The sequence below is a fragment of the Notothenia rossii genome, assembly GCF_949606895.1.
Source record: "Notothenia rossii genome assembly, chromosome: 9".
NCBI lineage: Eukaryota > Metazoa > Chordata > Actinopteri > Perciformes > Nototheniidae > Notothenia > Notothenia rossii.
The window spans coordinates 80,149,762-80,164,789 of NC_136907.1; the positions used below are offsets into that span (position 1 = coordinate 80,149,762).

The following is a 15,028-nucleotide window of genomic DNA, read 5'->3' on the forward strand; positions in this document are numbered from 1 at the left end:
AGGATGAAGGTAAGGAGGGATGAAGTGAAGAAGGTAAGGAGGGATGTAGGGAAGAAGGTAGGAAGGAAATAAGGGATGAAGGTAAGGAGGGATGTAGGGAAGAAGGGATGAAGGGAAGGAGAGATGAAGGGAAGAAGGTATAAGGAAAGAAGGGATGAAGGGAAGAAGGAAAGAAGGGATGAAGGTAAGGAGGGATGTAGGGAAGAAGGAAAGAAGGGATGAAGGGAAGGAGGGATGTAGGGAAGAAGGTAGGAAGGAAAGAAGGGATGAAGGGAAGAAGGTATAAGGAAAGAAGGGATGAAGGGAAGAAGAGATGAAGGGAAGAAGGTATGTAGGGAAGAAGGGATGAAGGTATAAGGAAAGAAGGGATGAAGGGATGAAGGGAAGAAGGGATGAAGGGAAGAAGGGATGTAGGGATGAATGGAAGAAGGGATGAAGGGATGAAGGGATCTGCATGCATGGCTTCTACAGTGAGGGTATATTAGTAATGTCACGGTGTAGCATCAGTAAAGGATCTGCATGCATGGCTTCTACAGTGAGGGTATATTAGTAATGTCACGGTGTAGCATCAGTAAAGGATCTGCATGCATGGCTTCTACGGTGAGTGTATATTAGTAATGTCTCGGTGTAGCATCAGTAAAGGATCTGCATGCTTCCTCCGGTGACTCTGAGCCGTGCTAACTGTGTTTCCTGCAGCCTTCTCTCCTCCTCCTAGCTGCACTGACGCCAGGAACCATCATTTTGATTTACTTCTCTCCGGAGTGATTGCATCGGGCTCCATCTGTTTGAGATGCATTAGAACTCAGCTCTTCAGGGAAACTGTGGAAGAGAAACGGCCTCCAGTGGGGGAAGGAAAGAGGATCCACGACTCAATCAAGATACTGTCATCTGAACACATCTTCTTCTTCAACAGCTGAGAAGCCAACGATTACAATACTCAAGTAAAAACGACTGCTTACAAAAAGTACAGTCCCTTCTCCTTCATACAACAAGACTTTGATTTACAAACATATTGTTTATCAATGTCTACTTTCTTCTGGCTTTCTTCTCACTAAATAAAAGTGATACATGGTTTATCAATGAACGTCTTTAGATGCAGAATTTCCCAATAATAGCATAATAATAATAATAATAATAATAATAATAATAATAATAATAATAATAATAGCCCTCTTTGTAACATCGTTGTTGAGCAAAGCAAACATTGGACGACTTTTATTTTGAAGGCACTTTTTCTTCTTCTGTGCCAGAAACACTTCAAATTCAAAGCATTCAATGTATTTATTTATGGTCATATATACTTTGTAGTTCAGTCAGACAACTCACGTGTTCTTAATATGTCTATTAGAAGCAGCATATAGTTTGAGTTTGGTGTCTAGGCTCGGTCCTCATCACTCCACAGAGAACATTGAGTGATGATTAGATAACTATCCCCCGAGCCTACAGGTGGAAGCTGGGGTGGAGCTGAGGTGAAGCTGGGGTGAAACTGGGGTGGAGCTGGGGTGGAGCTGGGGTGAAGCTGGGGTGGAGCCGGGGTGAAGCCGGGGTGGAGCCGAGGTGAAGCCGGGGTGGAGCCGGGGTGAAGCCGGGGTGAAACCGGGGTGGAGCCGGGGTGAAGCCGGGGTGGAGCCGAGGTGAAGCCGGGGTGAAGCCGGGGTGAAGCCGGGGTGGAGCCGAGGTGAAGCCGGGGTGGAGCCGAGGTGGAGCCGAGGTGAAGCCGGGGTGGAGCCGGGGTGGAGCCGGGGTGGAGCCGGGGTGGAGCCGGGGTGAAGCCGGGGTGGAGCCGAGGTGGAGCCGGGGTGGAGCCGGGGTGGAGCCGGGGTGGAGCCGGGGTGGAGCCGAGGTGGAGCCGGGGTGGAGCCGGGGTGGAGCCGGGGTGAAGCCGGGGTGGAGCCGGGGTGAAGCCGGGGTGGAGCTGGGGTGGAGCTGGGGTGGAGCTGAGGTGAAGCTGGGGTGGAGCTGAGGTGGAGCTGAGGTGGAGCTGGGATGAAGCTGGTGTGGAGCTGGGGTGGAGCTGAGGTGAAGCTGGGGTGGAGCTGAGGTGGAGCTGAGGTGGAGCTGAGGTGAAGCTGGTGTGGAGCTGGGGTGGAGCTGAGGTGAAGCTGGGGTGGAGCTGGGGTGGAAGCTGGGGTGGAGCTGGGATGAAGCTGGGGTGGAGCTGAGGTGGAGCTGAGGTGAAGCTGGGGTGGAGCTGAGGTGGAGCTGAGGTGGAGCTGAGGTGGAGCTGAGGTGGAGCTGGGATGAAGCTGGTGTGGAGCTGAGGTGGAGCTGGGGTGGAGCTGAGGTGGAGCTGAGGTGAAGCTGGGGTGGAGCTGAGGTGGAGCTGAGGTGGAGCTGAGGTGGAGCTGGGGTGGAGCTGGGGTGGAGCTGAGGTGGAGCTGAGGTGGAGCTGGGATGAAGCTGGGGTGGAGCTGAGGTGGAGCTGAGGTGAAGCTGGGGTGGAGCTGAGGTGGAGCTGAGGTGGAGCTGGGATGAAGCTGGTGTGGAGCTGGGGTGGAGCTGAGGTGGAGCTGAGGTGAAGCTGGGGTGAAGCTGGGGTGGAGCTGGGGTGGAGCTGGGGTGGAGCTGAGGTGAAGCTGGGGTGGAGCTGGGGTGGAAGCTGGGGTGGAGCTGAGGTGAAGCTGGGGTGAAGCTGGGGTGGAGCTGGGGTGGAGCTGGGGTGGAGCTGAGGTGAAGCTGGGGTGGAGCTGAGGTTAAGCTGGGGTGGAGGTGAGGTGAAGCTGGGGTGGAGCTGAGGTGGAGCTGGGGTGGAGCTGGGATGAAGCTGGGGTGGAGCTGAGGTGAAGCTGGGGTGGAGCTGGGGTGGAGCTGAGGTGAAGCTGGGGTGGAGCTGAGGTGAAGCTGGGGTGGAGCTGAGGTGAAGCTGGGGTGGAGCTGGGGTGGAGCTGAGGTGAAGCTGGGGTGGAGCTGGGGTGGTGGTGGGGCAGACAAGTAGCAGGAACATGAACGCAGCAATAGCAAGTGAACCCAGCAGCAGCATCAGCAGCAGCATCAGCAGCAGCAGCAGCAGCAGCAGCAGCAGCAGCAGCAGCAGCAGCATCAGCAGCAGCAGCAGCAGCAGCAGCAGCAGCAGCATAGCGAGGCAGAGGCAGGAAGACCTGGCAGGTTAAATAGAGCCGCATGTTTAGGAGAATGTGATTGGTTGGTTGTAAGAGGGACGAGGTGCATCACGTGTTAATGTATCATTGGTGCTCCAGTTGACTGCCAGGAACTAGCTCGCAGGCTTCGTCCCAGATATGGCAGTGGAAATCTGAAGTCCCAGGCTCCTCCAATAATCAACATAAATATATATATGGCATAAAACAATAAAACACAGTTTAAAAAACGTTAAAAAAGAGTGCAAGAAGAAACAGAGAATAATTAGATAGTGCAAGGTTATCCTGCAAGGCCAGTGCAGGAAATGCAGGAGCAGTAACATGATCAATACGTCCATAACCTTCAGTGGGGTTAGCTATGAATCTTCCAAAACTTCCAAACACCTTGTCCTGGTCATAGTTTCTACAGCATGAACTTTGGGAACACTCAAAATTACTTAAAATGATTTAATTCCCATTTAACCTGTTAAGGGGCTTTCCCCCCCGTTTTTTTCTCTCACGAAACTGTGTCTCAGGGCTTCTTAACATGTAATAAACTATTCATGTGTCCTGTTCATTTAACAGGAAGAAACTCAGCTAACTGATGATATGAACCATGTTTACCGAAACAAAACACAAGTCTCACAAGAAGCGTCTAAATGAGCCCTGAGATCAAAAATGCTAACGCACTCTAGGTATAAATCAATCAATATACTTATCGGATATGCACAAACAAGCTTAGGCTAACAAGCTGAGGTTCCACAGATTCTAGAAATATAAGTATCATCACTGAGCGATCAGAACTCACGACAGGGGAAGCAAATACAGACATCACACGACGTAGCTTTAGGTAGCAAAACACAGAGCTATGCTCACCTTTTGCTGTTATTCTGATCAAATACGACAAAAACGCGGCTGAAGGTTAATCCATAGGTTAATCCAATGTGTCTGTCACTTTGAAAAAGTATTGATAATCCATAACTCCATTTTTATGTCAAAAACTGAGTTTTCATTAGCTGCTAATGATAGCTTCCTGTTTTGTCTCCTTGGATACGAGTCCAAACAACTCACAGACTGCACCGGGCGCTGACGTAGGCGCCCTGTGACCATCAGATTTGACGACTCTGATTGGCTGAACTTAAGATAACAACAGTTGGCTTCTGCTGCACTCGCTGCACTCTCGTCTGGGCGCTGTGCATAGCGCCCAGACGAGAGAGGGTAATGATACACGGGCAAGGCCAGGCAGGAAACATGTGACTTATCAGTAACTTTAGACATCGTAACACAATTTTAAACGAGATTTTATTGTAGATTATACATTTTACTGATACCAATTATATAATATTTACCTTGTTTATTAAAAATAAAATTAAAAAAAATAAAAAATGTTTTATTTTTATTTTTAACGTGGGAAGAGGGGGGGCGGCGCCCCTAGCGCCCCTATGGGCCGGCGGCCACTGATCAGTAAACTATATACATGTAAAAGACTTGATGCGCAGAGTCTGAGATTGACTTCAGATCTTTCCTTTGAGCGTTCACACTCACAGATTTACCTTTACATCTCGTCACACGGAGCCAGAAGGAATTAGCTGCTCTGGAATCAGGATTCTTTTGTATTTTTGACACGATTTGTCACCTACATAGAAGTGTTACATAAAGTTCCTCTTTACTTTAAAAATAATAATCTGTGCAAAGCCAAGACTGTGTCCTCTTTGTCCACTGTGACAGCTACAACACCACCGAAGAAGAAGAGCCATCAACCCACAAAGGAAGAAGTGAACGAGTGTTTGAAAAACATGCAGCTTCTCCGCAGTGCCAGAACGATCAACCAATGAAATTACATGTATTCATTACAAACAAACAGCTTCTCCCTGTCTGCAGCTGTCAGCAACAACAACACACTGAGAGGGATTCTCCACATTGTTATTCATTACATTGATGCAAATATTTTACTTTATTCCCACATCCACGCACTTCATAATACTGTGAACTTTTTCATATCCCCCTTGATTGTGAAATCTTACAAATACCTGGGTGTTCATCTGAACAATAAACTGGACTGGACTGATAATTCTGCTGCTCTGTACAAGAAGGGACAGAGACTCTTTCTGCTGAGGAGACTGAGGTCTTTCTGGGGGCAGGGGGCACTTCTTCAGACCTTCTGTTGGCGCATTTCCACTGCACCGGGTAGCCCCGTTTAAGCGTCCTTAATCGTCCTCAAGCGGCCAGGCCAGTTTTTGGTGGCCTTTCCATATAGCGTAGCACCGGCTAGCGGGTACTTTTTCCCTCTTTTTCCGGCCCCATAAAATCGTGGTTCTATCGGGCCAGGGCCAGGGCTGAACTAGTGACGTCAACACTCTCGACTGCTGATTGGTCAGAGAGAATCGTCACAAGATCGCGCGAGAGATCATCCCTAGCGTTGCATATATATCTAGAAGCAAGCTTGCAGCATTTTTATACACAGCATTTTTGTAAACGTCAAAGAAAAGCACACCGTGGTCGACCGAGGAGGTGACGACGTTCCTACATCTCATTGGCCAAAAAAAAGCCGATCGCCCCGCCTACACTGCGTTGCTACCCCAGGTCCTAAACTGCAATGGAAATGCGCCACGGCCTCAGACGGCCAGCGAGGCAGCCCGAGGGCTGAGCGAGGACGCTTAGGGACGCTTAAACAGGGCTACTCCGCTGAAGTGGAAATGTGCCATTAGACTCTGTTGTGGCATCAGCCATCTTCTATGGTGTGGCTGCTGAGGCAGCAGCATCTCGGCTGCTGACGGGAAGAGACTGAACAGACTGGTAAGGAAGCTCTGTCCTGGGGAGTCCTCTGGACACTGTGGAGGTGGGGGGAGACAGGAGAATGGCAGCCAAGCTGTCCTCCCTGCTGGACAATATGTCTCACCCCCTCCAGGACACCCTGTCCTCACTGTGCAGCACCTTCAGCGACAGGCTGCTGCACCCCACCTGTCACACGGAGAGATACCACAGGTCCTTCCTTCCTGCAGCGAGAGACTTTACAACCAGCACAGCCCCTAGTAGACCCTCCTACACACAGCACAGACATAACACCCCTTGCTGCTAAATACAAACCAACTGTGTGCAATATGTGCAATATGTACATGCCATTAATAACTGTGTAATTTATACCTGGCTGCTAAACCTTGTTACTGTTACCAGGTATGTATTTTGTATCTTGTAGATTGTGTAACTTGCTGCTGTTAAATATCGTCAAACTATGTGCAATATATACTTTATATACATATGCCATCTTTAATAACTGTAATATATACCGGGCTGCTAAATCCTAAGAACTGCTACAGGATTAGATTTGTAGATTTGATTTGTTTTTGATCTGTATTTTTGAAAATGATGTAACTTTTTATCTTAGTACTTTTTTAACGCATTTCAGATATGCAACACTAAGCTGTCTGTGGCTCTTTCTGCTGTAATGCAGCACATCTCCCCTCAGTGGGACTAATAAAGGTGTTCTGATTCTGATTCTGTCAATATTTTTTCACAAATGCCACACCTCTTGAACGTGTGTTCCAGTGCGACTGTTGGCCAAGATGCAGGAGACGTGAGGCGACACAACAGTCGGGTCCGTCGGGACGTGTTCTTTGGTGTCAGTTTGGTGTGTAGGCCCCTTTAGACGGGGCAGTGTATCATGAACCATTACCAGCTGTATTCACCTTGCAGGTGCAGCTCTGTGGATTTGATCCTGGATACAGTGTTTGAGTCATGGATGTTTAAAGTTTAACTTCTTCATATGTCTAATATTATAGTTGACTTTTCATTCAGGAAGTATGACGCTGCGCTGTCAGTACGCTTCTCCATGTTTGTGATTGGTCAAATGTAGCTAACCCTGCTGAAAAAAACAGCATAGACCAGTGTTGTGTTTTGGTGCTGGTCTATGCTGGTCTATGCTGGTATGCTGGTCTATGCTGGTCTATGCTGGTCTATGCTGGTCTATGCTGGTCTATGCTGGTATGCTGGTCTATGCTGGTCTGCTGGTCTGCTGGTCTGCTGGTCTATGCTGGTATGCTGCTATGCTGGTCTATGCTGGTCTATGCTGGTATGCTGGTATGCTGGTCTATGCTGGTCTATGCTGGTATGCTGGTATGCTGGTCTATGCTGGTCTATGCTGGTATGCTGGTCTATGCTGGTCTATGCTGGTATGCTGGTCTATGCTGGTCTATGCTGTTATGCTGCTATGCTGGTCTATGCTGGTCTATGCTGGTATGCTGGTATGCTGGTCTATGCTGGTCTATGCTGGTATGCTGGTATGCTGGTCTATGCTGGTCTATGCTGGTATGCTGGTCTATGCTGGTCTATGCTGGTATGCTGGTCTATGCTGGTCTATGCTGGTCTATGCTGGTATGCTGGTCTATGCTGGTATGCTGGTCTATGCAGGTATGCTGGTATGCTGTTATGCTGGTCTATGCTGGTATGCTGGTCTATGCTGGTCTATGCTGGTATGCTGGTCTATGCTGGTCTATGCTGGTATGCTGGTCTATGCTGGTCTATGCTGGTATGCTGGTATGCTGGTCTATGCTGGTCTATGCTGGTATGCTGGTATGCTGGTCTATGCTGGTCTATGCTGGTATGCTGGTCTATGCTGGTCTATGCTGGTATGCTGGTCTATGCTGGTCTATGCTGGTCTATGCTGGTATGCTGGTCTATGCAGGTATGCTGGTATGCTGTTATGCTGGTCTATGCAGGTATGCTGGTATGCTGGTATGCTGGTCTATGCTGGTCTATGCTGGTCTATGCTGGTATGATGGTCTATGCTGGTCTATGCTGGTGATAGATGGATGACCAGCATTCTAGCTGGTCATCCATCTATTTTAATCTTTACGTTAAAATCCGGGCAGCTGTGGTTGCCGGAACTTGATCGTTAAAGTAAAGTAAAAAACATTACAAATGACAGTCGGTTGGCATAGACGTTACAGTCAACCATTGCTTATGGTGAATTGCAATGGTAAACACACATAGAGCTAGTGTACACGGTGCAGCTGTATTATCTGGGGAATAGAAGAGTCGGATCAGGATTCGGTATTGGCAGACAATCAATATCAAATGAATCGGATCATTATTAGCATCAGCACTTGATCCTCTTTGTCGACTTGCAGCCTAAATACAAAGATAACTCCACTCCTCTCCTAACACTCTTACCTCTAATAAGCCTTGTGGAAGAGTCGGTGAGGGCTGATCATTTATTCCGGGAAACAATTTCCTGTTTGGTGACCTTACTTACCCTTACGGTAAATTGTTGAAAAGAAATCCATATATTTACAAATCAAAGTTAAAAAATAATTATGGCCGGGACTTTAACGCGTTAATTAAGATTAATTAATTACACAAAAATTAACGCTTTAAAAAAATTAACGCATTTTAATCGCACTTATTTTTGCACCGCGGAACGTTTCTCACTGGATGAGTTTCAGGGGTACCGATTATACTGGAGCACCAACTAACGTTCATGACTTCAAACAACAACAAACCACAGTGAACAATAGTCAAACATGAACGAAGAAGCTGATGAGACCGCTTTGGTTGGCCCCGTGGATGGGACATTTTGTTTTAAAAAACGGACGGATGGAAGCGTCGATAAGAGCACGGTTGTTTGCGAATTATGCAAAAAGGAATTTGCATATCACCGCAGCACATCAAGCCTCAAGTATCACCTCAATGCAAAACATATAGCAGCTAGCGTGGACGTTAGCCCGACTCGGAGTACAAGGACCCACACCCAATTCGCGTTGATCAAACAGTGGCCTATGCAACAGAGAGATTTTATTTTTCATCAGGATATTGGAAGAATAGGAGGGATTGAGGTCAATCACTGGCACTTTTTTATTTTATTTTAAATGGTACACTTTATGTTGAACTATTTATTATGTTGTTGGTGCAACTGGCACTTTATGTTGAACTATTTATTGTTTTGGCCAAGGTTATTGAGAGAGTTGGACTGAAATTGATTATATTTTTTAAATCAACTGTTGGTAAATCAACAAAGTCTGTTATGGCCTCTGAAGCAACAGAGAGATGTTTTCTAATAGTCAGGGTTTCCAATGTTCTGAATGTACTTGAAAGTATTGTGTTTTACTTCAAAAACAAAGTGTTATAGTTTACAGAAGGTCTACCTACCTATAGGCTACCTGAATCTCTGAAATGTACTATATTCCTAAATATGCTATTGCTACACTTTATGGCAAAAATTTCACTTTTCTCTCGGTCGTGGTTAAGGACCACCTTTGAAAAAAATAAACAATGTTTTGTTGCTTAAGCTTATGTATTCAGTCATTATTCAATGGTATACTCAAATCCATGTGAAAAAAATTGCTTCTCACTGTTCTCAGTTCAAATATTTATATGTGATTAAAAATGCGATTAATTTCGATTAATTAATTACAAAGCCTCTAATTAATTAGATAATTTTTTTAATCGAGTCCCGGCCTTAAAAATAATGTTACTTTTTTATTTTTTCTGTTTGTATGCACGTCAACCCACTCGTGCTCTGTCATCTGATACCAGTACACCCTGTAATGTCTGTGTCCCTGAACACAACTCAAGCCAAAGTGCCTGTCCTCTTGCAGCACTGAGCTTCAAAGCCTAAATTCACATGTAATCACAGTTGATAAGGATAACACATGTTTTTATTCAAATCAAGCAAATGGAACATGACACAATAACAGAAAAAGTGAAAATGAGTTCAGTCTGTTTCTTTCAACCCTTTCATCCCACCCCATTTTGAAACCAAACACTAGGGGATGCTAAAGTCCGACATCTAAACAGGCCACACAAAGTGGTTTTAACATCTGTGGCTATAAAGCAATTTGGTGAAATGTGTCATATACAATATAATGTGTGGTGATAGTGAAGTCCAGCTGGTCTAAAGTTCACTGTGTCCGACCGTGTGTTTAGGTGAAGGGGCTGAGGGTGGTGGTCGTTGTGTTTGTTGTGTTGGTGAGGTTCAGGATGACGTGATCCCGCATACAGAACAAGTAGGGGTCAGTGTTGTTCACGCACTGCTCGATTAACACCATCCAGATGAACATCAAGATGAACAGCAAGATGAGGGTCCTTGTATGAGCTACTGCGAGTCCCACTGCGAGACCCACAGCAAGTCCCACTGCAAGTCCCACGGCGAGTCCCACTGCGAGTCCCACAGCGAGTCCCACAGCGAGTTCCACTGAGAGTTCCACTGCGAGTTCCACTGCGAGTCCCACTGCGGGTCCGGCAGCCGGTCGTGCGGCCCCGTCTGGATCGGAGCGGCTATCGCTTTGCTGGCCCCAATGTCAATGCAGATGCAGAACGCCGAGGGGCTTTCAGAGGAGCCTAAGCTGGGGTCTTGCTTGGAGCTTTTGTAGCACAGCTTCTCCCCCTCCAGCCACACCAGCTCCTCCTGCTGCTGGTGGCTGGGCAGCTTGCAGAGGACCTCTCGGCAGGTGGTGAGGGCGGGGGGGCCCTGCTCAGGCAGCGTGGTGGGGTGGCGGCAGAAGGGGCATAAGAGGCGGGGGCTCAGCGAGACGGCCATGTAGCGGCACAGGCACTCCAGGCAGAGTGTGTGGGTGCAGTCCAGCTGCTTGGGTGTTTTGAAGACATTGTCGTAGGGGTCGTTGCAGATGGAGCACTCCAGCTGGCTCATGATTGACACCTTCTTTCTCAGCTCTGCAGGAGAGATTTGAGGGGCGACCTGAATTTGTAAAATCTGCGGTTCCATCTTCAGGAATATTTAACTCTCCTTTGTCGAGTCCCCTCTGGACGTGTGGGCTCTTTCTTACTTTTTATTGATCTGTTTTTAAATTCAGAATGATCTGGAAAGAAAGCAGACCACATGAACACGTTAGTTTTCATATCGAAGGAATCTTGCTGCTTTTATCATAAAAACTGCAACATGCTCCCAACAACTAAACAAGATCGAGTACATCATTGCACATAGGCCGGTCACGATAATTCATTTTGTTGGACGATACAATTTCCTGGAAACTATTGTGATAAACGATAATATTGTCGGCACCGTTGTGAGAGCATTTTAGAACTAACTGACATAATGATAATATATAATAATAATTCAAGTACATCCTTTCAAACTGAACTTTTTATTGAACATTCAACATTGCAAATGAAATGTGAAATAATATTCAAATTATATATAATAAATAAAACAAATTAATCAAATTATAATAAATTAATTAAATCACACACAACCAAAACCATAAATTAAATAGACTCAGCTCTCTGTCTGTCTATCTATCTATCTATCTATCTATCTATCTATCTATCTATCTATCTATCTATAAATAAATATGAGCACACATTGTCTCACAAGCAAAAAACCCTCCTTAAAACAACAGTCATGTGTCCAGTCCACTGTCCATACAAAGGCCCAGATGCCTCAACAGGCCATATCCAAATCTGTATTTCGAAGTTTTCGAGCAGAGAACACCAACATGTTTGCATTGCCGGGCAAATGCATCTTTGATTGTAAACTGTCGGGAAGGTGGGGGCTCTCCATCTCCAGCTGCCGTGTTTGCTACCAGCTGGGAAAACGGAATGGGGTGGTTGTGTTTTAGGTGGTTTAAAATGCGTGGTATTGCCTGCTTTTGTCGCTACCTTTTTTAAACCAATGCGACACACCGCCCGGCTCATTCCAGTCCGTAGGTTCGCCTCGTTGATTTGGCTTGAATCCAAAATACTGCCACACCGGAGAATCGAGATGTGTAGGTTTTGTAACCAATTCCATTTCACTTTAATTTCCCCTCGAGTAAGTCACACGTTGTCTCCCGCTTGTCGCTATATTATTCATTTGGATGCTACGCTGCTGCACGTGCACGCAGTGTCTGACTCCTGACCTGGCTGTGTGTCTGCCCCGGCCCTCACAGCGCGCGTGGCCGGCAGCCAAAGCGCTCCAGGCTAAAATGCTGGTCACATCCTTATGTAAACAGCAATTTATCGAGCTCAGAAAAGTTATTGAGTCCATTTTTATTTAACGTACGATAAATACATTTATCCATTATCGCGACAAGCCTAATTGCTATGAGGTTTGAGTCTGTCAATCAGTACTTCCCTCACAGGTGAATGTGTTGAGTGATATTGAGGGACTGAAGCAATAGCCCAATTAAATGAGTCAGTGAAATGGCAACAAAGGAACGGGAAGGTCAATGTCCATCCCATAAATCAGTGGGGCACAAGGCACAGACAGTGAGTTATTGTTTATATAACGCTTAGTTATTTATGGAACACAATCAAAGATGTTCCAATCATGAGACCATTCGACTCAGACCCGAAAAGGAGACGCTAAGGCTAGCCATATCCCGGACCCTTTATTCCAGAATGAATGATTGAAATTGTAAACCTCTACTGACCAAGTTTAACAGCCAGATTTGGTATTTTAGTGTTGACCGGTGTAATGTTGACTGGTAAATGATTTATCTTGTGATTGCTTGCTGGCGTCATGTCACACGTTGAGTAGAAAAAAACGGTCTCTACAGTTTCAGGCAGAAAAGTTAACAATGAAGCGCAAAACCCCTCTTTGCATTAAAGGTGGGGTAGGTAAGAATGGAGAAACCAGCTCCAGTGCGCTAGAATCTGAAAATACACAGCCGGAACAAATCTGCCACTTCCTTACAGAGCCCCTCCTCCAACACACAGGAACGCGCACATGACCAATGAGGGCACGAGATAAGTTTGTGCACAGATGGAAGGCTGACAGGCAGGTAGGCCATCCAGTTATTTTAGCCGGACCGGCTCAGATGATTGGACGTGCTTTTTACAGCGCAATGGCTTCCACAGATGAAATATTTGTATATATTTATTGTCAAAGCACTAAAGATATTCATTGCTATCGGGATGTTAAGAGCATTCCATGGAATATAACAACAAGCATGGGCGCGGGAAGGGGGGTGCTGAGGGCGCTGCAGCACACCCTAGCGGCAGGCAGGGGGTGCGGAGCTCCCCTGTCTGAATTATTATTTGACGGTTATTGCTACTCCCGCTGTGCATAATCTGTGTAATATGTAGCCAATAAATTCCACGTTGTTGGTAAAATAATATTTTGGCCTGCCCCGAATGTTTTTTCTGTAGCCCCGGACAATTCTACCTCAATAATATAATACATTAACCGTGCTTTACGTGAACCTCATCAAGACACTAGAAAGGACGGCAGGACTGTAATTTCCCGTGTTCAGTGAATGCAACAGAGGCAAGACACCAGACCAATCAGAGAGTTGCATGGAAATAAAAGTGTGCTTGTGTCATTCAAGCTCGCGGCTCTGTGTGTGTGCGGAAATAGCGCATTTAGTGTGTGTGAGAGAGGGGGAGAGAGAGAGAGAGGGACCGGTGCCAGCAGCAGGGACCGTGTTGTTAGCATCTGGTTAGCTAGCTGCACTAACGGACATACGGATCTGTTTGTTCCACAACAAGCTGGAGGAGAGCTCTCCTCTCAGACTGAGAGGCTCAAGTGAGCTAAAGGACTCTCTGAGTGTTTAGATAGTTAACTTTAGTCTAAGTTATCTCAGTGGGTCTCAAACGGTTTGGTCAAAAATTATTCAAAAGATTATTTCCGCGGCACACCTTCATATGATCATTATAGTTACAAAAAAATAAGAGAATAAAGGAAAAACAGTTATGAAATACTATATGACAGTAAAAAAAGAATACAGTTTGAAAGGGGAGTGATTTGTAAAATATCCATAAAGAAAAAGAACATCTGCTTACAGTTGTGTTTCATCTGGGTGTTGAGAGATGTACCCATAGATCTCTTCATGTTGCTCTCAAAGTGCACCAGATTGATGCTTTAACTTCAATATTTAAAAAAAATCTTCCCGGGGGAGCATCCCCCCGGACCCCCCTAGAGGAGGTGAGGTCCGCTCCCCACTCGTAAAAAATAGCACTTTACCCCTGCCTATATGCCGGGAGCTGATTATCGAGCCTTCATTGTAACAGCCGCGGGTTTACTGTGTGTTTGCGTGTGGGGAGTTTTTTTGTGCGTGCTCTATAGTGCCCGTAATAGTGTTCACTGGAGTCCAGCACCTCAGCACCCCCACTCAAAATACCTTCCCGCGCCTCTGACAACAAGTGTTTCTAAAGTGAATTACATACCCCACCTTTAAGCTAGCTGCCAAAGAAAGTACAACTTAACATGACAACTTTGGGTAGAGTGAGCTAACATTAGCTAACTTCATGTTGAACACAAAACCTCTAACATTCATTACATTGACGATTTTAATCAAAACTTAACTCTCTCAATTTGTAACATAACGTTAATTAAGTTAAGTTACACTTAAATAACTACATCACGTTTTTCAGGGGCAACAAACTGCAGAAAACGTTAGCTGCTAACTGCTGTTAGCTAAGACAGCTAGCTTTTGTTAAGGGAAGTAACAATAGCCTTTTAGCAAACTTAAAGTTAAGTTAACATAAACGTAACGTTGTAAGAAAGCAAAACGAACCTTCGAGAAAGCTTTTACTCTCAGGCTGGGGGAATTGTGTAGCGTTACCTACCTCCACGAGGACTTGTAGCCGTCTCTGTGAGAGCTGCCAGAGCGGTTCCTCTCAGCAGCAGCTGGGCGGAGTCACACAAACGGCGCGACAGTTCGCGCCAGTTAAACGCTTTGCTTAAAACACTGCTGTCTCGCCGTTCCTCTGTCCCGCCTGTAATGTTCGTATTGGTTATAAATAAGACATCGTCTTGAATCTTTAGACTAGCTTTACTAGCCACTTTATTAGCCAACATGCAGTACCAACTCACATCTTGTTACATTACATTTCACATATTAGTCGCTTTTATCCAAAGCGAATTACTCAATACTGTGGACAATCCCCACAATTTGGGGTGAAGTGTCTTGCCCAGGGCCCTCTGTCTGATGGACAGATGTGTTCATGATGACTTATATATTTACTTTTAATTCATTCACAGTGCGGTATAATGAGACAATAACAGGCTACAGATGCGG

The 15,028-nt window shown here is 46.0% G+C and overlaps 1 protein-coding gene across 1 annotated transcript; it reads right to left on the reverse strand.

Annotated features, from left to right (window-relative positions):
• Positions 1-802: 802 nt before the first annotated feature.
• Positions 803-14,681, reverse strand: LOC307019990 (uncharacterized protein; the record flags this gene model as incomplete). Its single annotated transcript, XM_079651084.1, has 4 exons — positions 14,525-14,681; positions 10,169-10,888; positions 1,510-1,915; positions 803-913 (listed from the first exon to the last, which is right to left on the reverse strand). Exons 2-4 carry the CDS (start codon positions 10,792-10,794, stop codon positions 803-805), a joined length of 1,143 nt encoding a protein of 380 aa, XP_079507210.1. The 5' UTR covers positions 10,795-10,888; positions 14,525-14,681.
• Between the last annotated feature and the right edge of the window lie 347 nt (positions 14,682-15,028).